Source organism: Sebastes fasciatus, chromosome 16 (assembly GCF_043250625.1).
Source record: "Sebastes fasciatus isolate fSebFas1 chromosome 16, fSebFas1.pri, whole genome shotgun sequence".
Taxonomy (NCBI): domain Eukaryota; kingdom Metazoa; phylum Chordata; class Actinopteri; order Perciformes; family Sebastidae; genus Sebastes; species Sebastes fasciatus.
This window is the reverse complement of record NC_133810.1, coordinates 22,153,167-22,177,178: the sequence shown is the minus strand read 5'-3', so window position 1 is coordinate 22,177,178 and position 24,012 is coordinate 22,153,167. Positions and strand designations below refer to the sequence as shown.

Genomic DNA, 24,012 nt, shown 5'->3' with positions numbered 1-24,012 from the left:
TATGTCCCCTTTAAAGCTTCACAAATCTCAGCGTTGGGGTACTATAAATATTTACCGTAGAGGAAACAAGCACAAGAGACTTGTTCAGTCTTCACATAAGCTAACAGATTGAAGTCTCCTCTGAATGACAAATCATCCAACAGATGTCTCCATTTGATTGTGGGACATATTTTTCTACTGTATATCTTCTACCTGAATAGCCCGACAAAAAAAAAACTGTGGAATACTTTGCCTCTCTTCCATTACAGTGGATGATTCTGATTCCATAGAAACCCACAGTAATTGGGAGCACACTCCCGAACAAAATGCAGGGATGGTCCCCAGAGGTAGGGCTATTATGCCCATGTCTGTGCAGCTCAGAAGTGGCTGTAATCTTTCATCCAAAGCATGTGACATAAACACTCCCCAGAGCCAAATGCTTTCACTAATGTAATCAGGGGGAATTGCGAAAGTCAGTTTACTCACAGTTTTATAGATGAATAAGAATTTGCACCTTTTCAGTCAGACAGAAATCTTCTATGAAAGGAAAATTGAGAGGATATGAGTTTAAAGTACATACTATAAAATAAATATTCCAATACGATCACTCTAATGTTAGTTATTGTTTATTAAGTTTTAAAGAGGCTCATTTTCAGATGCATAATTGTATTTTGGGTTTCTAGTAGAAAATGTTTACATGCTTAAAGGTTAAAAAAACGCTTTATTTTTCTCATACCGGCTGTGCTGCAGCACCTCTTTTCACTCTTTGTTTGAAACGCTTTGTTTGAGCTCCTGCCCCCAACCCCCAACAAAAAAGCCCAGTCTGCTCTGACCGGTCAGCTGAACCAAACTCTTCGGACTCCGCTCCAGCTCCGCTCTAACTAGCTTTGTTTTAGGGCGTGCCAAACTAGCCGCTAGGCAAAATGTGTTACTTAGTGACACCACCGCGTTACGGAAGAAAAGGCGGGACTTCAAGCAAGTAACTCCCTTTGGCGTGGACTTTGGGCTTTTGTGACTTTGCAGACCTTTTATACATGCACAAAAAACTATAAAACACACAAAGGAATGAGAAAAAACACAAAAGCATAATAGGTCCTTTTTAAATCATAAATTCATGTTTTTGTTTAATTTAATTTGATATCTGCCTCATGATGATCACACATGGAAGCTGCACAAGTTATTCTTATTTGAATGTGATATTCTGGGAATTGCTCATGGCTATCCTTCTGTTTCTGTGAATGGATCAGTGGGTCTGTGGGGTTTTGAATATCACAGTGGGTTCAGTAAGAGTCTGCTGATAGATGTCGCCCCGACATGAGCCCCCGTCTTTGACAGCTATAGTTTTATCCCGTAGCTCAGCGCTGGTATCAACATTTCTCCTGTAGCTCTGGGACGTACTCATCCATGTGCAGGAAGTGATGCGTGTGTGTATATGTGTGTGTGTGTGTATGTGCCTGCAGGCTTCCCAGCGACGGCATACGGACCGGTGGCGGCAGCGGCGGTAGCAGCAGCGCGTGGCTCAGGTAGGGGGGCCCGTGGAAGAGGCGGCTACTTGGCGTACCCACAGAGCACAGGGCCAGGTAAACGCTCTGTCCATGTTCTGTGTGGCTGCTGCTCTCTCCAACTTCTCCTGCTCTGCTTCTCCCCATAGACATAGTCCCCCGAGCCCACACATACACACGCTCGGCAACAATTTGAGTTCAGACTGACAGCATCGTACACACACACACACACACAGTAGAGATTTTATATATATATCCACGGTTCTTACACTGTAAAATGGTTGCTTTGATCTGACTCAAAAATATGGAGGCAACATTTTTTTAAGTTTAGTGAACTAGTAGGGAAAACTCAATAATATACAGTAACTGTCACACTAAAAATTGAGTAGAGCCTACATAAAAAAGTCAAAAAAGTTCAACCATTATTATTAAAGTCAGCATATGAAATACATCAGACTCTATTAGAGAATTGATGTGAAAATTTAGTTGCACCAACTGTAATAGTATATTTAACAACTCCTTTGTGTGTTGCATAAAATTGACATTAAATAATTAGTTAGCATTAACACAATTCACATTTCAACAAATATCACAATGTTAACATTAAATTATTTGTTTAATAACCACGACATGAGGAAATTCTTGTTAATATCACACAATCTCAACTCCCTGTAGAGTACATTTAAATGTAAACATGTAAACATAGCAAACCAAATCAGAGATAAACAACTTCTGAGAGATTAGAAGAGGGAAAAACTGTTGTTCCCGCCATAAAAATTACAATTTGACCCAGCAATGTATTTAAGATCAGTTTCCAAAATACCTAAACTCTATTCAATTGTTGTTAAGCCATTTAGTCAGAAAATAAAGCTTACTTAAAAACCTTCACAGCTCCAACACACCTCGTTCTGGAACATAATTAACTAACCTTACAGACACTACACAGTACCGACACGTGTACTGAGTGTCCCAAGAAAGTTGCCAATAATCACAGTTTCCAAAATGACAAACTTCTGTAAAGATACTCATGACAATCTTTGAAGTGCAGCTCAATGTCAATCGATTTAACCATGAACTTCACACCATTAATTTAAGCTCCTAAACTAGAATACTCAGTATGAACACACATACTTGAGTACACAATGAAAAGCCCCCCACAAAAAAAAGCACAAGCCGTGTCGGCCCAATAGCCATGTTTGATTATCTAAGTCAGTGTTTTAAGTCTCCCAAAGAGTCTTTGAAAGACTTCAGTAGGATATTACTCTCTGCTGTTCCCTATAAGACACACAGATAGACCACGATTAGTATCTAACATTTGCTTATGAAAGCACAAATATAAAATCAAGAGATGTTAGGTGATTGAATTCAGATGATGCTTCATTTCTTTACTCTTGCCGGAGTAAAACACATCATCTTCTTTTGAAAAATGGTCAGCTACAGACATTCCAACAGTGTCAATGAGGAGCAAATTCTTTTGTTTGAAATCATTGTGTAAACAACAAACTACTTAATAATTTATTAATCAACCCTGTTAGAACTTTTTAATGGGTGCCATTAACACACATTGGTCTGTATCCAGCTGGGACATACTGTGCATGTAGACTCAAAGGAGAGCAGAAAGTCTTTGTTAATCTGTTGGATAGGAACCTGTTGGTTCCTCTGACATACAAGAGGTATACAAAATAAAAGAGGCACCATTTAATGTGATTAAATAGAGTACTCCTTCTCAAGTCAGATAGGGACTGACTCGCCTCTACAGTCAGTCTGTGTGAGGCAATCAAGTCATGACTTTATGTTTAACAATAATGCATATAAATCCGCAATCACATATAATATATTTCTATTTTTTATAACTCTTAACACACAAATTTATCCACTTCTGCAAAAATCGAAATAAATTTAAAAAAAATATATACAAAGGCGCATAAGTATGTTTCCAAGTTTTTCTCAATTACCCAAGAATAACCCTGTAAAATAACCTTTTCCTTTCTTCAACTAATCGTTCCACACTCACTGCAACTGAAATAAAAAAAAAAAATGCGCTTTTACCAAAACTAAATTAATACCGGCCTGAGCCTTGGCTTGGGAGCTAATGGCCTAAAACAAATGGCTGCTCATTCAAGCTACCGAAATAAAACAACACATGCAATGTTAGTTTATACCCACAAGTCCATGGGATGTTAGCTGAAGCATGAGCAAGGGAAAGAGGGAGAACAGACGGCGAACTGATGGATTAAAGCAGCGAGTAGATTTCAAGACGGACGCTGCAACAGTCCAACACGATGCTCTGGCTGGCAGCGACAGTTCAGAATGAAGCTGTAGCAGGCGCTGCCCTCTCTGCCCTATGAATACAAATGCCCTTCCCTTCAGTCACTTTAATCAATCAGTCATTAAAAAGATATAGTTACACATAGTATGCCTTTTAGATTATAAAAAGGATACAATAATCTAAAAGTAGGTAACGGCTATTCAAGGAGTTTTTCCTTGAAATCCTGGCATCAAACATTTGGGTAAATAGTATGAGTTAAAAAAAAAGTGTGGAAACTAGGAAATACTTTTACACTTTGTCTAGATATTTGACTGCCAGAAGAATATTTTCTATGCCAGTTAAGAAGTTTTTTTTCGTTTGATATGTGATTACCACCATCCATGGTAAACCAATCTAGGTATAGTGAAATGTCAGCAGTAGCACTCAACCAATTTATACTACAGTCAGTCATGTTTTCTTCTTTGCTACCGCTCTTCTCCACTTTCTCATATACTTTTCTATCTATCTGGTATCTGGTCAAACAGCCCTGTCTCCTAAATTACATTCCCATACAACTAAATTCTTTTCTCAATTACTTTTGGAGGGAAACGTATTTTGTCGTGGATTACGTTTTTGTTTGACGTATCACAAATACGTTTGTAAACCTAGTCCACGCAGTTAATGACAAAGTACAACGAGTGACACGCAGAGCAGGTGACGTAGTGCATCAAGCAACCGTTAATGAAAGTTACATGGAATAATGGTCGTGTCTAGAAGGTAGTGGTGAATGAGTCGGTCAAGCAAACGCCAGACTTTCCCCCAGGAGACCGCTGTTCGTGTCCCATTGTGACACGTAGTCGTTTTAAGCCCTACCATGATGATTTGTTTTTACTAAACCTAACCAAGTAGTTTTGTTGCGTTTTGGTTTATTTCAATGTCATTGTCATTTTAAGCCATATAATGATGTTTATTCCCTAGAGTGGTAGTTTTTTTGCCTAAATCTAAGGAAGTAGTGTGTTTCTGTTTGTGTTTTTTTTTTTTTATCAATTTAAAACGTTAACCACGTGTTTAAAACTATTTAAAACTGTGTTTAGTTGTATGGGAACCAGTGTTAATTTCGTTAAAGAAAACTATAATGAAATATGTTCATCAACAACCTTTTTTTCCATGACTAAGACGAGACGATGACAAGACGGCACCGAAGTCATTAAACACTAACGGTGACGATATCAAACTTTTTTCAAACGAAAAAAGAGGAGCCTAAAATTGTAGTTTAAAAGCTTCACTAAATTCTCTCCATTTTTGTCACCTTCCAACTTCTCTTCCCCTCACTCTGTCACTCTCTCTCTCTCTCTCTCTCTCTCTCTCTCTCTCTCTCTCTCTCTCTCTCTCTCTCTCTCTCTCTCTCTCTGTCTCAAACACACACACACACACAACAAGCTGTGACGGCGGCGCACAATCCGTCTCTGTCCTTCTTGTCTCACACCTGAGGTGTCCTGACAATTGTGCTACTATAAGTTAACGGTTAGCGGGTCGGGTTGGGTGGTTGAGTAACACATATTTTTACATGTTGGGTGGGCGGATTGGCTCTCATAACGGACCGGTGGGTGCGACTGAACCTCGCAGCACTAATGAGCGCAGTCAGGAGGACTCAAACTAACTGCAAAGCTGCATTCTTAATCATTCAACCTGTGTTTTTCATCAGATAATGATAAGATACAATTTTATGTGTAATCAGTTTGATTAAAATGACAGAAATGTTCAATATAATCTGATGACCAAACAGGATTAAGATTAAATAAAATTGGAATTACTGCCAAATTACTCCAATATTTACCTCAAAATGTATCGGAAATTACTTTATTATAAACATTATTTAATAATTATAATCTGCTATTTTCCCAATAATTTATTTAATACATTTCCAGGAAAAGAATACACAGTCAATTGATAGGCTTTATTTCCATATCTGCTGATAAATAGATGATAATTATCAAATAACTTCTCTGAAATTTCTTTAAAAAACTCCCTGAATCATTACATTAGCTACCAGGTTACATTTGTGTAGACAATAAGTCACACAATGGTGAGATTTGTGCCTGATCAGAAGTGTCTTCTAATAGTTTTGGTTTTCCACCTCCGATGAAGAGCAGCACAGAGCCGCTTCTCAAGGGCCCTATTTTAACCATTATATGCTATTTTAACATATAATTATTAAATCATGTTTATAATAAAGTAATTTTCGATAAATTTTGAGGGAAATATTGGAGTATTTGTCAGTAATTCCAAAGAAATTTCAAATACTTGCTAATTATCACCTAATTACCATTAAATTTGCGGACCTCTAAAATGAAGTGTTACAAAAAATAGCTGACAAAAGTAAGAGAGAAAACCTTTTTACTCAAATCTGATGACTTTTCAGCGACTAAAACTGGACTAAAACGCTTTGAGTTGTCGTCGACTAAAGCTAGACTGAAACTATGAAAGACAAAAATAACGTGAATGTGAAAAAAACGAATAAACATTTAAGACTAAATCTAAAATAGCTGCAAAAATGAACACCTATGGGAATGTAATTTTGTGGGAGACAGGGTTGGGTCAAAGCACCCTAAACTTTGGACACTTTACTAATGATTTTTTGCCATGTGGCTGCTGCGCCCATTAAATATTATGCTGCACTGGTGTGCTACAGTGTATGAGTAATTACAAATGTTTAAAAGTTCAAATAGAAAGACAGTCAAGTCAGTGTCAAAAACATCAACTTCCAACACACACTCTCCATTAAAGCATAAATACAGACACTACACAACGTATTCACACACAGACGAATATCTGCCAAGAGATTAGTTCCAAAAATCAGGAAGCAAGTTTCTCTCGGTCTTAAACACAGCATCGATTAACTTGTTGGCTTCATTTAGACACACTGCTTTCACCACCCTTACAACTGTAGATCATTCAATAGCTGTCAATAATGGCTCCCCTGACTGAACACACAGCCTCCAGGATTTATAGGGAAGAGTGTCTTTCCTAATCAGACATACTATTAGAAGCTCGTTGGCTGTTTTAATTGTAACTCAGATGCTGTCTGGTTTGTGCAGTCACTCACAGATATAAAGTCAGCAGACAGTTGCTAATGCCAAATGTGCCGTGATACCTGAAGATGCACATGTTTGAACACAGGGACAGCTACAGTGCAAGCGGCTAGTGTACAGTATTCACACGTGCACACACATATACAGACAAACAAAGTCTCCCCCCCCCCGGTGTCCTCATTTGCACTAAATTCAAATCAACACAGGGAACACTGGAGGCCAATCAGATGCTCTTTCTTTCATTTGATTTTGCATTTTCTAAAAACAAACAATTCGCCCCAACAATTGCAATGAACATCTCTAAGAAGCAGGAATGTTGATTTGGGGTTAGCAGCAGCCAGGAAGCAAGAGACGTGATGGCAACCATTATGTACAGTTTAATTCTGACAGCTGCAAATGGAAGGGAGACAAGTAAATGACTGTGAACAGGAGCGGGAGGGGGTGGGGGGGTTAGAGTGGTAAACAGTGACATCATAGGCCTGTTTTAGAGTACTTAAACAGCCATGAGCCAGCAAAACATCACTCAGTGAAACCTCCATGCTCCCCTCAGTATATGGCAGAATCTGTCAGCAAAATCATTATCACAATAACAGCAAGAAATTCTGAAAACATGAATGTGGTAAAATATCAGTAGGTTGAAATCAGCTGTATCCTTGTTATATTGTTACAATTTATTATTAACTGTTCTATTCTGGATAGAGAAAAGCTTCACCGATGCATCTTGATGATATAACAAGTGCAGCCCTTCGTTCTGTGGTTTGTGGCTTTTTGACAAAATGATTTATTGATGATTTATCAAGTGTTTGAGATGATGCTAATGCCATACTACTACACGGATTAATACATTCAGCGGTCTCTTCTCTCTATACCGACACAGACGGAACAGAGGACACAGATTGTTTAGGCTTGACCTTCCTCTCTGTGTATTGTCTGGGGATGCAGCTCCGTCCTATCTTGCAATGTAATTTGCAGCACAGTCGGGCAAAAATCAACTCAGGAATAGCAATTCTAGTGGTTTATATTTTTTTTATTCTCTAATTTTAGTGCCGTTTTTTTCTTGTAAAAAAGCCTTATGTATGATGTAAGAGTGGATTCTTTGTGCTTTGACTCCACCTACAGTTCCCATAGAGCAGCAACATACTATATACTGTGTCTATGACCCAGTAGGTAGGATGCAAGGGGGGGTGGGTTGTCACTTAACATGGCATTCAAGGCCACAGAAGTTAAATGTAAAAAAAAAAAAATTAAAACAATTTCTTAAACATCCCTAAATATATCCCAAATAAAATTATTATTATTATTTATATATATGTTTCTTTACAAGAAACCTTTTTGGTGCAGGTATTGCCTTTCTGGGGCTGTGAGGCTTGTTTGTTGGGCTGCGAGGCTTGTTTGTCAGCAATACACACAGAGAGTGTTGTGAACATGGAAGACATTTTCAATCCCTGACAGAGGGCACTTTCACCTACTCCCAAAGCTCAGCAGACAAAATGACAGCATGCTGACTTCCCTCTCTATGACAGACCACTGCTGATGACAAGGTGTATTTTGGACTTCTCACTTTATGGCCCCCCTTGTGTACCACAACAAGAAAAGTTACTGAAGATGTAGACTCTGCAACATCTTACAAACTTTGCGAAGATACTGTATACTCTATATCCTACATTTCTGTTACCAGAGAAGATCTTTTTGCCAATTTTTTAAATTTGCTAAATATACTTCTCTTGCAGTCAAGTACAGATAATAACAGATTTACATTTAAATACTACGCAAGAGCTCGTAATTATTTACAAGAGCTCGCTGGACATTATCCTGCTTATTACACGGCTACTTACTAAAGAAATCTATAATTTGTCACAAAATATTGATTTAAAAATGGTTCAATGACCAGAACTGCGTCCCTAGGAACAGTCTGTTATTCATAGCAGCGGTCTGCTATAAAGAAATAAGAGACCACAGAACGCCGTGATTGATGAATCAGAATCGAGTTTTCGATAAAGCCCTGTAAGAGCTGACACACCGGTGGCATTTTTTTTCGTGCAATTAATTCGCACGTCAATAAAAAAAATTTAAATGCTGTTTTTGTCAAGAATACTTAAAAGAACAATACGAAAAAGCGCCACGCTTTTTTTTTTCGGAACAAGGTTGATTTTTCTGAGCTTTGGAACGTGAATAAAGGCGTCAACCAATCACGTCGTGGGAAACGGGTTGAGTTGTGCCTATATTTATGAAATAACAAGACGGAGGCTCTCTAGTCCAAACCACGACGGCAAACTTTATTACTCCTTTCAACCTTAGACAAAGGCAGCGTAGACCAGATCCACTTCTTCTGTTCTTACCTTTCACAATAAAAGCCCAAGACATATAAGATTCACAGGCGAGTATTTCACATTTTCATGTTGTTTATTTGACATAGAAGAAGAGAAAAAAATAATCACAAGGGGTAAAGTGTAAACACTTATTTCCCACATGGTCATAGAAAACAGGACAGACATAACATAGAATCCCTAAATGAATAAGCTTAATAAGCAACAAAACCAAGGACATCCTACAAATAAAAAACAACAGAAAAGAACTTCCAAACCCTGTCCTTGTATTTTTCTTTTTTCAACACACGGTCATACTTTATATTAGAGTTTATATTTAACTCAGTCCGTCATTCACACGTTTAAACACGTCATGCCCCCGGTGTGTAAAGGCCTTAACAATGCTGTGTAACCGTAGACAAGTCTCCCATTTTAAAGCAGGAAAAAGTACCATTTATCACAGTTGGTACACTGAGTTACTTCTAGGACAGGCTAAGCAATATGTTTTATTTAGCAAACGTTGAAACTGAGGTTGTGTCAGTCCAGACGCTTTTTGAAGAGGTTGGTCTTCAGTCTGTATTTGAGGTGTTTTGCTGCCCTGATCTCTACCAGGAGCATGTTGCACCACTAAAGAGCAAAGAACAAGGACTAGTCTTGATGCGTGTTTGTGAGGAAGTTTGAGAGACTGTGGCTCCGGGCGACAAGTAGATCAGAGAGATCTGGAGTTTACCATCGCCTGGAGGTAGAGAGGTGCTGGCCAATACATCGCTTTTTAAGCCGGTAGCACGGATTTGAACCTCATTTGAACTACTACAGGGTGCCACTGGAGGATGCAAAGGGCAGTCACTTTATATCAGTTGGAGGGGCCGAACATCTGCATAGTGGAGCAGCAAGGAGGAAATTGCTAATTTGGAGATGACTAATGCATGCACCAGCACCTGGGCTGCATTTTGGACAAGTATAATCCACCTCTGCTGGTGATATGAAGGATGAACCTGCATAAATGTGCCACTGCTGACACTTTAAATGAATGTCATGTAGTTCATACATGCACGTAATTCTAATATTAGACATTAAAGTTTATTATATGATCCCCATTAGCTGTGCCCTAAAGCACAGCTAGTCTTCCTGGGGTCCCCTGGGGACATTTATGTCAACAACAACAGCACTAGATCACTCATTCTTTAAAGGAAAGCTAGTTATCATTCTGTTTTCTACATTTTAAAGTATCTGAACTCTCCTGTGCTATAGGATTGTCAGATAAAAACAGAGGAAAATGCAAGTGATGCAGATGGTTCTGACAGTCAGGGGAACTTCACAGGTCCCAGCCTACTCTGGTTGAGTGTTTTCCTGAGTCCCTCTGAGCTTTCTGCGAAGCTCAAATGTCAGTCTCAGATCTACCTTCAGTGTACACAAAGCTCCCATTCAGCTGCTTTTAGAGGCCTGGCTACTTGCTATGTACAGTATGTCTGACTTGACTCAGGTGTTCAAAACTGAAATAGAGTTGGCTGTGGTCAGAAATTGGACTGCAGTATAGATCGCAGAGGTGTCTCCGCCAGTTTTATTGGGACTTAAGATGGTCTTTTTAAAAAGCCCATTCCTCCCCTCAGTTAGTTGTTGCTCTTCTTTGTTCTTTTACTCATCTCACTTCTTCTCCCACCTCTTTTTTCCTTCGCCAATGAAAAGAAGGAAACTCGTGTGACAGACATATTTCCAAATTAAGATCGTTATCAATTTCCTCTGTGATCTTCAGCAGTGCCTGAGAGGAGACCAGGATTGGCTGTGTGCACTGGTCTTAATCAATCTGGCTCTTTGTGTGAGCTCAGGTCCATTTTGTCCCAGATGCTAATCTGCAGAGCTCAGCTCTGAGGCCAGAGGCGCTTTACATGTATTTGGTGCAAAACAACATGAGCAGGCACGCCAAGCCCATCCTGCTTGGGTTTTTTTGTCTAAGGCCCAGGGAAAGATGTGACACATCGGGGAGGGCAAAGTGTCCCTTTGCGCCTCCGCCACGAAGCGGTGTCTCTCTCACAGCTGTGGGTAGCAGATGCTCCGAGGTTACAGGCACAGGCCTTTAGGGACATCACCACTCTGCCCTCCAGGGGCTGCACACGTAACACACTCTCTAAAGAAAACTTACTCAAGGCTTAATGGGAGTAAGGTATTTTGTACTCACTCCTGTAAATTCACTTATGAAATATAGTATGTGTTGTATCCCTTCCTAATCAGTACACAATTTTCAGTTTCATTTGCATTATACATTTATTTTGAAGTGAGATTATTACATATTACTTATTTGTAATTACATGCAAATTGCAAAGTAAATTTGCATAGTTTACTGCTTACCTACTTGAATACATGACAGCATTTTGTTCAGTTTTATAGACATAAATACTACCAAATGAAATTTTGTAAGATGTTAGAAAATGATTAACACACAACTGGCTTCATGCAAGAACCACTCGTACGAGCAGATTTGTTTTTAAGTGGCTTGTACGAGTGATTTAGGAGAACTTTCTCCAATTTTCTCGTATTTTCAATTTTCTCTTAGGCACGAACATAATTTACAGTGGTCCAGACCTCTTAGGAGTCATGTGTTATCAGTCTGCTGTTATCTAAACCTAAGTTTTTCACTTGATGGATTGTATATTTCATTGCTTTGAAGCAATTTTGAGTTTTAAAATCCTATAAAAATTAACTTCATAATTATGTTGACATTATCCTGTTTGACTCTGCAAATCAAATTATAATATAATTCTAAATGTATTCACATAGTCTAACGATATCATCATTGACTTAAATTGGCCATTAATGCTATTGTATAACACTACAATATCAATATGAACATCTCAAACTGCAAAACAACTAAAATGATGCACTAACTGAAGGTAAACTTGTCTTGGCGCATCATGGCCGACTTTTTTCTTTTGGATGCGCGTCCTTCAGAGAGCGTGGCTTTAGTCAGTGATATATTGGTAGATGAAAAGGCATGACTCTTAGCCTTATATGGAATCATAGTGGCGTTATTTATGCTAATTCACAATTCTCATGAACACACAGGTGGAATTATTCATCAAGTTTATGCAGGTTATTTACACAGTTATCTGCAGTTGGGAGTGTTTGCTGAATTTGACGTGGCACACTCATACGAGCCGCGGTACGTAAAAAAGTAAAGCTTGGCATACATTGTACGTTTTTAGCCCGTTTCTGTTGAGAATGTTGAGCTGCATGACTCATTTTAGAGTTTAACTCCTTCCTTCGGACAATCGGATGAATTTCCGAAGTCAGAAATTTCGGACGGCCGTCCACAGGTTCTCGCACAGTTGAAGCAGAGCACTTTCTGCCTTGTTAGCATTGTGACTCGTACAGACCTCTGCTAGCTAGCAAACAAACTTTACCTGCCTCAGAGCTTTCCTACGAATCTTTATTGACAACTGTCAACAGCCAGAACGGTCCGCAGGGGCCGATGGGCCGTTTTTTTTTCTATTTTACACGTACAATGTCAGCACTCAAGTTGTGGCTGACAATCGGACCATACAGTGTGAGCACATAAATCGTGAGCTTTGGCTTTTCATCGCAAACGATGTACTCATATGGTAGGAGAAGTACACAACACAACAACATTTCTAAAATTGTACATTGTATACCCAGCTTTCGAGAAAGTTAAGACTAATATGAAAATATTATTGCTTGAGGTACAATATCTGAGTGAGCGTTGCTGTAAATCATAATTCCTTTTCAAGTTAATTCCTATTGTCCTTCCCTCTGTATCTAAATGGCCATTAGATGTAGCCAGTATCACTCCCAGATTTCAGTCACACTGAGTCTTAGATTTCTTCAGACCACATAAGCCTGAGCAGACATGTTTGAAAAAATGTGTTCAGCCAAAAGGCCAGGGCTGTCAGCTCCGAGGCTGCTCACGATAGGATAATCTGTGCCGACTGTCGATAACTGAGTGCCCTTCTCAGTCCCAACTAGACTAGATCCCACACAGGTTCAAATCTGCACGGAAATCATTTAGTGTGCACTGATGTACTACACTGTTGCACATTGTTTTACCCAAGATCCAGTGTTCACAATTCCTCTGTAACTTTCCACAATCATTCCCCAACCAAGGCTGAAGGTAAATATAAATCAGTAGCTCTGTTGAGTTTGTCCATTACTGGAAAGAACAGCAAGAAAGGGGAAAAGCAGGCATAAAAATGGAAAGTGAAAAAAAAACAGAGACTTGAGTATGGGTGAGTAAATGCAAGGAGAAATCATCTGTTAAAATTAATTAGCCAGGCTTCTCTGAACACAAAATGACAAGACATTAAATATGTATTATTTATGAAATGTCTGTGCTCTCTGAAAAAGGATGTCTAGTGCTGTTAATTACTCAGCCATTCATTCAGAAAAGATTATTTCAAATGGAAAGTGAAAGCAAGGCTAGACAGCAAAAGAGCTGTTAGTTTCTTTCACGCTATTTTTAAATGACATTGGTGAAAATGGAAAAGCTAATTATGGTAGCTCTGAAATTCAAAGCTAATTTGAGAAGCAGCATGTCAGGTTTATTGACATCTTCTGTAGAGTGATGTGGTTTGATGGCCACCGAGGAATCTCACTGGCGCCGCGAGGGAAAGGGAGGAGCGACTGCATGAAAGATTATTCCTTGCAGAAATGAAAATAACTTATGTTAATAGATTTTTAGAATCCCTTATTCCCATTATTCCCTGAAGAAATAGCAGGTATATTTATGTACAGCAGTGCCTGAAATGGGCCGGTACTCACCGGAACTTCTGATATTTGTCCACATGATTACCCTTACTTCTTATTGCGTACCGCCACCTCCTGGTGAGTCTAGCTATGCATCGTCTGAAAAGAGCTTATCTGTGTTTACAAGCACTAAGCGTGAATAAACACTTCAGGTCGCAGTTACGCCCGTGAGACGCAGCTGAGACGCGAGCCTGCACAGAGCCAGTGCAGACAGCTGCTTAGATATTTCTATAGTAGCTAGCTGTAGTGCAAATGACTCCGAGGCTGTCGGTACTAGTTGCGGACGGCACCAACACCGAGCCTCCCCCATCACCTGCCAACTATTATGGCGGCAGTGACACTTGGCACCATGGGCACAGTGCACTTGACCTTATCCTTCAACTATAGGTCTTATATGGCATTCATCTGCTTTTATCCAATTTTGAATGTCAAAAAAATATGACAACAAAGCACTGAAGGCTTGCATGCTTTCAAGTCTGAGCCAATGCAACAATGCTGTTCTGTCATACTGTATATATATACCATTATTGCGAGGGGTAAATGTTGATTTACCAGAAGGTATAGGAAGAGATTTAAATAAGAAGTTTTCAGTTATACTGAATTTATGTTGATTTGACACACTGTACTGACATTTGATGTGAATGCATCATTGGAGATAAATAAACACAGTCTTGTCCATACATTATGGACTTACATTTGGCAATCATATCATATTTTGGGGTTTTATTGTAGCATATATGCAATATTATATTTGTGTACAATTTGATTTGTATAAATCGCTACATGAAAAGTTTTTGTTAACCAAATACATTGATAGACAAACTGGAAATGTATGTCTTATGTAATGAAATGTAGGGCTGCTCCAAATAGTTAAAGATTAGGCTACACTAATTTCATTAGTATTAAACTATTTGTAGAATTAGATTCCAATGGTGGCTGCGTAGGATTGTTTCTGACTAGTGTGATTCAGACATTGCCAATAACTCCAGAGTGTTGTAAAGTCCAAAAGTAAAAAGAATAAATATATAATAATAAAAAAAATCTTCTAGTGAAATATTCTGCTTCAATCCATATTTGTTGGCGTTTAGCCTTTCAAAAAAAAAACATTTTCACTGCGGTCCAAAAACTGTTTGCCCTCCCACTCGCTGCACACAAACAGCACTGACGAGTTATATTCTTTAAAAAAAGTTGATTAAATAAAAACAGACTAACTTATTTAATCCAATGAATAACTTTATTCAAATTGAGAATTTTGTTTGGGGATTTTTTTAGGGTGATGACATCATGAATATGACGACAGACATTTGAAGCTTCATTCGAAAACCTCAATAGAAGCTTTGAATGTAAAAAAAATTACATTCAGTACAGCCCGAATGAATATATTACCAAGATATGTAAATGAATACAAATATATCAAAGGCGAGTGCAATGGTCATGTCAGGAAACTGCTTAATTACGGTACTGGCACCTTTTTTGGTCCAATTCAGGCACTGATGTACAGTATATTCAAAGAGTTGATATATAGATGAAAATTAACAGCTTTTTTAAGTGACGTGTTTGCAAGCATTACTGATTTTAGCAAAAATAAAACCACAACAAAAAATATTACAAATACAGGTTTTGTTGTTGTTTTAGTGTATGTCCCTGTATTAACAGATCTGTTTATCTCCTTTAGGGGGATAGGAGGTTCTAGCAGTTTTTAATTATGCAGAGGAGGTTAAAATTTGGATCACGGATTGTGCCTTTAAAAGTGTGTATGTTTTATTTAATACGGTATGTTGAGTTTCTGTGGGACTTAAAATGAGGATAGTCACAAACTTGGTGCAGAACACTGGAGAAGTTATGAAAATATTTTTCACATTCTGAAGTCCCGACAGGCCGGGGAGCATGACGCTATATTTCATCATCAACGTGATTAGTTTTATTTTCCAACTAGTGAGAAAAAGAGCAGCAGTACTTTCAAGGTTTGTGATTCCTCCTTAAAGGCAGTCACCTGGCAAAGTGGGAACGAGAGCAGGGCATTTATCCACTTAAAGAGAGCCACCCCGATGATGTCAGTAACAGATGACTGCAAGACACTCCCCTCTCCATCGCCTCGCAGCCAGCTTTGGTCACTGAGGGCAGAAGGGAAAGAGGGTGGGGGTAGGGGAGATAATTACCAGTATAAATGAAGCCCTGCGAACGATTCGCACTGCTAGGTCCCCTGATCTAGTCTCCAAGGCAACCTCAGCACGCTCATTTGTTTTGTAGATGAGTAATTACATCCAATTAGTGGCCAGTGGAAAAAAAAGGAGTCCAAGAAAGGCCCATTGTTCTGGATAGATTGTGTGAATATTAATAGTGGGAAGGTCTGAGGCACAGTGATATGATCGGTGATACTGATGCAGCTGTGGGCACACTGTGCCCAGTCTCATCCTGCATAACAGATCAGATCGCCTCTGATGAAAATATATGGCTTTGAGAATGTGTGCCCACATGTTTGTGGATGAGTCGCACTCTCGTCCAGCTGCTTCTATCCGGCAAACAAAGCCAGTTTCTTACTTGAGCCTGCCGCACCTGCAGACACTGCAACGGCATGCAGTGTCTGAAATTTCTCCAATTTCATTACCTAGCTAAATGTTATTTACAATCTAGGAAGATCTCTTGATTTCACCTCAGTAGAGGAAATACTTGCTGTCACCAACACCTAGCGCTGCCCGATATGTGATAGTTGATAGATTTAAAGGACCAGTGTGTAACGGTTAGGGGGATCTATTGGCAGAAATGGAATATGATATTAATAAGTATTTTTTCTTTAGTGTGTAATCACCTGAAAATAAGAATCGTTGTGTTTTCATTACCTTAAAGTGAGCCGTTTATATCTACATAGGGAGTCCGCCATGTTGCACCACCATGTTTCTACAGTAGCCCAGAACAGACAAACCAAACACTGTTAACTTTTCTTGCTTGGGCCGGAGTCAATAACGTTACTCGCTCCCGTCGTTGCTGCCGCTCTCTCTCTCTCATGCTTCACCACTCACTTCCCACGTACACACTCTAAGCACTCAACACTTACAACAACTGGCTCTAGAGAGGACGCATTTTTGCGTCGGCAACCGTAGCAATCCTACATGCTTGGCACATGGGAGAAGTTGTAATCTGCAACCTCACTGCTAGATACCGCCAGATCCTACACACTGTTCCTGTAAATTGTAAACAACATTAGCTTGGTGTATATTATCCTTGGGAATTGGTTGTTGGTTTGAATGACACTTTATAAAATTGGAAATTTTCATGAAGCTGGACAGACACTGTACGCACTCAACCCATTTTATCCCCAAATTGGTCGCTTCCGATTTAAGAATTTTGGAATCTGGCCACATTTCTGCAAGATCGGTTGTCAGAATTTTTTTTCCGAATCCCTATATTGCTTCTGTCAAATAATCCCCTACATACTGTACTTAGCTTGTTTTAATATCAATGCCGTAGTATTTTGCGTTTCGCTGCAGTCAGCTGTGCTATAAACTGAACTTCGCAGCAGAACTGACCTTTTCGTCTGCATATTCCAGATATCTGCTTTTTTTCATTTTTTCTTATTGCTTTCCATCCATAATAGATTTGCACAAAGTAACGCTGCCTTTCTCTCTTTTTGCAAACATCATTGAGGGCATGGTCATCTATAAATAAATGTTATTGAAATTGTCAGCGGACATTGGAGGTTCTGTCAGTTGATCCATACAGTGTGAGCATAAAAGTCGCAGTATCTGGCTGAGCAGAAAGGCCAATTAAAACCTGAAGTGTGAGTTAACACAACGTACAGGATTAAAGAAAACAAAGTGTCTGGCCAGCTTAAGGTGGTTCAGTTACTTACAATTAGAACCTTATCGCAAATGGAAGTAACTTCCCTGTCCAATTTTGAAGCAACACACACTGCAATAATTTGCTGCTAACAGTAGTTTGATTTAATACCCATATTTTAGTGTGTCTAAATATCATAATCATAATGATAATAATAAATATAATAACAATTATTAATTGTTATTATTATCTGTCACCACATCTTTTCTTTTCATGAGTGAAAAAAATCCTTTAAATCCACGTTTTTTAAGATAACGTTTGATCTCTTGTCACAACATGGTTCATGGTCAATTGTACACTACAGTATATGAAAGCGACTTTTGCAGATATGTTAATGCATATTGAAATTATTATGATATGGAGAGTAATGCCTGTACGGTTCCAGGCTCTACACTCTTCTAAACTGGTGACATATTTGGAATTTATGAATTCCCAATAACACGGTTTGTGCTATTGTCAAATGGTTTTTTTTTCCCCGTTATAATTATTCCATTGATCCAGTTTTCCTCATTAGCGAGGCCAATCAATGTTCTGTGACATTTGTCTAAGTGAAGTAAATGGAATGATTGGTTCTTGAGCTTTGTTCAATGTGTCAGGCATTATGTGACGTACGTGGGAAGCCTGCCGTATTCGGAGCTTATAATTTGATGAGTGGGCAGACAGCCCACAAGTGGTGAGATCAGAGTGCTAAAAAGCATTGGCGGAGAGAAACATGGCTGGTGCTCACATTCCATTTGGCAGAAGTGGACTGTCTCACTCTGAATGGGTGGAGGTGAAGTGGCTTTGAATGGCTATTCGCTCCAGGACCCAAATAAAAAAAAAAAAACACACAGCGGGGGAAACCCAGCATGGAAAAGCCGATGTCACCAATCTCAGTCCCTCCTGAGTAGATTAACTCTGTTATCAAAGAGGTGTGAGAAGGAGCGGTTTCTTTTAATTGCACTCTTTATATGAGCAGCTTGTCTCAGATTAAGAGGACAAGCAATAAATGCCAGCACGACTTATTGCTGAAAGACATTTTCTAAACTGTTGATAATCCACCATCTGTGTCAAAGAGAGAATCATTGGAAGAGGCCAATCTGAGACGTGCTTAGGGTGCTTAGTGCACTTCAGAATGCCTTCAATAAACATGAATGCCTGTATCTCATTCACACACACACAAAAAAAAACCTTATCATCTGTTGCTGTTGGTCAAAAAAATGCTTTAAATTAATTATTGATCGGTGTTTCTTTTCATTTAAATGACAAAAGCTTCCTTCAGGTGTGTCGACGAAGAATTGTCGGTTTGAAATGAGAAATGTATTGACCTGTGTTTTTAACGATTCTTCAGTTTTATCTCACTCCTTAATGATTGCAAGAAAACATGGAGGACGCGGGTCAATTATGCAAAAAGCCAGAAAATCAAAGCTGTGGCCTTACTGTTTATTTGTTGTTATTGGTCCATTTGAATCAAGTCAAGGTATTTAGAGTAATTGAGGAGGTTTTTTATTGTATCATTTCAGGGAGAGATAGTATGTATCCATAATTGTACAGCTAATGTATGGCCCTGTTCAGACCTGGCATTAACATGCATCCTGAGTGATCGGATCACAAGTGGACAGCTTTAAATACGTCTGTTCACACCTGGCATTAGAATGCGTCTACACATGAGTCACTCACTTCCTCGCTCTATATGCAAATAAACACGTAGTAAACACATGGCTAATACAGCAGACGTGGTGACGTAATATTACATGAATGTCAGTAGTAATATCCTACATATTCGTGAATTCGGGTACATTGTATTAACATCAAAATATACGGTTATGAGTTATAGGTTATAAGGCGAACGGGTGGGCGAGTGGGTCTCAATTCCATACAAAGCACCGGAACAAAAACAAGTACACATCTCCGACAGTATGATTATAATGCACTTTGCATGCCTAGTCTGATAGTCTCTAGATATGTAGCTTATAGATAAGATATATTCTAATAAATTACAGTCGTACCAACAGAATACAGTAGAGCACAAAAGACTTTTTTATGCCGCAAGGCAGACAAGCACCGGCGTCTGCCTGTCTATTCACGATGAGCGCAGAGATTCACGGATCACAGTGGAACGTCAGTTGGGTAGGCGGTCCTTAATGTGGCCAAAGACACATTCGCATACACACTGCTAAAATAATGTGGCCATATGTGGATATATCGGATCTCAATGCATCCTCAATGCGTCTCGAGTGCGTTCACACCTGTACTTAGAGCTGTCCACTTGTGATCCGATCACTTAGGACGCATGTTAATACCAGGTCTGAACAGGTTCTATGTGATACAGCTGAGCGTATCAAACATATGCCAAGGGGGCCTGGCCACATGGTAGGAGCTGCTGGGGAGGGAGGGCATGGGGGGGCAGACAAAACTCAAGGATGTATTAAAAAAAAAAATGGTGTCACACACCGCCTAGCTATGCTTAACAATCTGGACATTGATTTTGACAATGAAAAAAGTTGTTTTCCACAATGATGGAGTCCCCTCCCCCTCCCCCTCCCCACCCTATACTGTATCTCCCAGGCCTCCCCGATTATGGGTTTTACTCTACGCCCAGTGACCAGAGGGGGGGGCCCTGCTCCTTTGCTGACTATGGCTCCCTGGGGCCCCAAGCGGCTCAGATGCTGCACAGTGAGCATGCCACCTCCGCCTGCAACTCCCCCCTCCAGCACCTACACAGCCCGGATCAATTTAAGAACCCAGGTTTGTATATGCGCATCTATCTCATCCACTTTTTGGACTTTTCAGTTTTGATTCATGACATTATTCCATGCAGATGATCTAATCTTTATTATTATTTTCTTATACATTTTCTCTTGCTTTTGTTAAGGAAACAAAAAAAAAATCCCCCTTCCCCATAAAAAAAAAACTAGAAAAACACGTCTTGCTGACAAAGTAGCATTGCATGTTCTTCCTCCTTTTTTTCCAATTTTTAATGTAGATTTTTCTGTTTCTTTGTGAAGTTATGTTCCAGCCCCTGCTTGCACATAAGGGGCAGACACATACAGAATGTAATCCTTCATTTGCATGCGAACAAAATAACTACTGATGATGTGTGAGAGTACACTGGCCTCTCTTAACAGAGCTCAAGTTTCTGTGGGTTTTGAACAGCAAAGGAACGAGTTAAGTGTGGGAGTGAGGGTCATTTTTTTAGCCGAGCTCTTTAAGTATTTTAAGCGTAAGAGTGATTGCTCGTGTTATTAGCGTGTGAAAGTCTGACTAGGAAATCAGTAGAAAGACAACATCTTTGCATAATGCAGCCATTACTCTACAACACCAGCGCATTTTCATCTTGTGTGCTTTTTTCTGATGTTCTCTCATCTACTTTCAAGAGTAAAATATACTGCACATTGACATTTCAATACCAGCGTGCAATGCATAAACAATATTAGAAATTCATGCTATTTCTTTGATAGCAGACAGAAGTCTTCAGAATTGGTAACACTTTATAATAACCATCATTTATAAATGGTAACTTAATTAAACTTAGCTAACACTTATTTTACTTTTAACAATCAATGAAATGATAATGTTTACTAGTTATTAGTAACGCTATAATGTCAGGTATTTTAACAGGTTATTGTTGCACACAACATTTTATGTACCACATCAAGTATTTGTTAATGATTATGAAATGATTTGTAACCCTTTAAGAAATTGCTTGTAAAACATCTATAAATATTACATAGATAGATATTTGTAACACTTTAAGGGTTAATAATTGGTTTGTAAACCGTCTATAAACATTTTTTGGATGCTATTATGAAGTTACAACTGATGATTGTAATACCTTGTTAAATGGTTAATAAATACTTTGTAAAGCATCTATAAACATTATTTAGATAGATAGTTAATACTTGGTCAATCAATTGTTAATAACTGGTTTCTGGTTCATCTATGTATGTAATGTTTATAGATGTTTTCGCATGATTTCTTAAAGGTTTATAAATCATTTAGTAATCATTAACAAATACTGAATATGGTATATAAAATGTTATAATGTGTGCAACACATATGAACTATTAATATATAGTGTACTAATGTAATCAGAATGCAGTTGTAATTCATTTAAACAAACTAATGATAAAATAACACAAATTATAGCATTACTGATTATTAGTAAATATCATTAATTATAATTTCATTGATTGTTAACAATAAAGTAACTATTAACCAAGTTCACCATTTATAAATGATGGTTATTATAAAGTGTTACCCAACATTTTTTTGAATACTACACTGTTTTTATTCTGATAATTATATGATCATGTTTGCACTGACATGACGTACCACCAACGTTTATTTCATCTAGTTGTAAGTGAAGGAGGTCTAGTTTAGTGGAGCGCCTTCATGTGATGTGGGGGATGTGCCTCGCTGTAGGTGACAGTGTTGACCTACACACAGCGGTTAGGTTCCTCGTCTCTGGAGACTCACGCGCCCATGCTGGGCTTGAATCCTGCCGTAGCCTTCAGACTTGTCTACCTCCACTTCACAATAATAGCAGAAATATTCAAGACAAAAGGGGCTGTCCTCTCACCATTTTTGGACCAATAAAGTAAAGAGTGTGTAAGTGTGGGGCCAACTCTTCCCCCTAACGGTTAAAGTGTTGGCCAGCTGCCCAAGGCAGATGTTGGCATTTCCTACAGACTGTCTCTCTGTACGAACTTTAGCGCAGCAAATAGCAACAAAACACAGACAGGTTGTATAGAAACGACTTTGCAGATGTGATTTTCTGAAGGGTTCCTTGTAGGCCTGCTGTTTTGGTATCATTGTCACAACACTTGAACAAGTGTGATAGCACTACAGACACTTTCCTTCCTATAGATCTGTTAAGCAGTGTGAAGTTAATTCATACACAGCTGCACGGAAGGGGCAAGATTACTAGTACGTCACTGCAAATACACACACACCATAGTTATAGCTGACGTAAGAGTAGAAAGGGTACAAATCGCCTGTTTTTTAGCAGCAGCTACTGTAAGTCGCTCTGTTGTTGGTGTGTGGTTGTGTTTTTGTTTGAGTTTTGCTTGGTTGGCAAAGCACAGGTTTTTTTCTAGTTCAAATCCTGAGTGAGTCAACACAATTTATGTGCTTGTTGTCTGTGAAATAGACTTTATATTTGTAGCCAACCTTGACCCTAATATGAAAATCAGAGAGCACATTAGAGCAAATGGAATCACAATGGTACTGTTTATTTGGATGTTTGTTTTAAGCAGATAAGGAGAACAGTTTTCTGGAAGTATAATTGATTTTTGTGTACATTCGGCACCTTATGATGATGATGATTACCAGCCGTAGGTCACAGATTACCCGTATTTCATTTATCATGTCATTACTGTGCAAATGATATGGCGAGCAGCCGTGCTCCTCGGTCCACAGGTGTGCCACACAGATTGCTAGGCTGAAAGGGAGGATAGGATATATGCAGTTTGAAGGCAAATCTCCTTGATAAATGCTTTTCTTTTGCATAATGCCTCCATCTGTACTTCAGCACTAGTGAATTAAAATGAAGCAAATGTAACTTGGAAGACACAGACAGGCAACGTAGCACACAGAGTTCTGTATAGAGTTAGACATCAGAAATTCATTCATTCAGGTCTTCCCATTTTTTTCTTTCAAAGTACTTCACACACAGAAGTCCCACCTAACATCAAATCATTTTACCTCCAGTCTTTTCAGTCAGATTTATCTGTGCCAAAAGTACCAGAGACTGAAGCATAAGAAAGACTTAGCACTATCATTCCTTATAAAGAAAAAGATAAAAATTAATAGTAACGCACAACGGCCATTGTAGGTAAATTTGCGATTTTATAATCTCGCCAATTTGCAATTTTTTTCTTGTAAATTCATCACTTTAATCTCAGAGAATATCCATGTTTGTTTCTCTTAAATTTACGACTTTATAATCTTGCAAATTGTTTTGCAATAATTTGGAAACTTAATCTCAGAGGATATCCCAGTTTTTTTCTCAGAAATTTTTTCAAATTTAATCGCAGAGAATATCCATGTTTTTTGCTCGTAAATTTGCAACTTTATAATCTCACCAATTTGCGAGTTTTTTCTCAGAAATTTGTCACTTTGTTCTGAGACTTTTCTCTGAATTTTCTCGCAATATTAACACCCTTTGTTTTTTTACCTACAATGGCCCTAATATGCCGTCGTACACGCTAGTCTGTGTTAAATCCGACTTTATTCTGAACCGCAATCTGACCCACGTTGCACTTGAGATTGTTTTGCTCCCAAAGTCAAATGCAGAACCAGTGCAGCCCTTA

The 24,012-nt window shown here is 38.8% G+C and overlaps 1 protein-coding gene across 14 annotated transcripts in view; it reads left to right on the top strand.

Moving 5' to 3' along the window:
• LOC141753162 (RNA-binding protein Musashi homolog 2) overlaps positions 1 to 24,012 on the top strand; it is a 333,482-nt gene that overhangs the window by 296,995 nt on the left and 12,475 nt on the right. For 5 of the 14 annotated variants that reach the window (XM_074611552.1, XM_074611549.1, XM_074611550.1 and 2 more), the window contains 2 exons: positions 1,440 to 1,559; positions 20,267 to 20,446. The exons of 1 other annotated variant lie outside the window; for it this stretch is intronic. In XM_074611552.1, coding sequence (XP_074467653.1) covers positions 1,440 to 1,559; positions 20,267 to 20,446 — 300 coding nt within the window. The remainder of the gene's footprint in view (positions 1 to 1,439; positions 1,560 to 20,266; positions 20,447 to 24,012) is intronic. 8 more of the 14 variants (XM_074611553.1, XM_074611554.1, XM_074611555.1 and 5 more) reach the window with 4 other exon arrangements.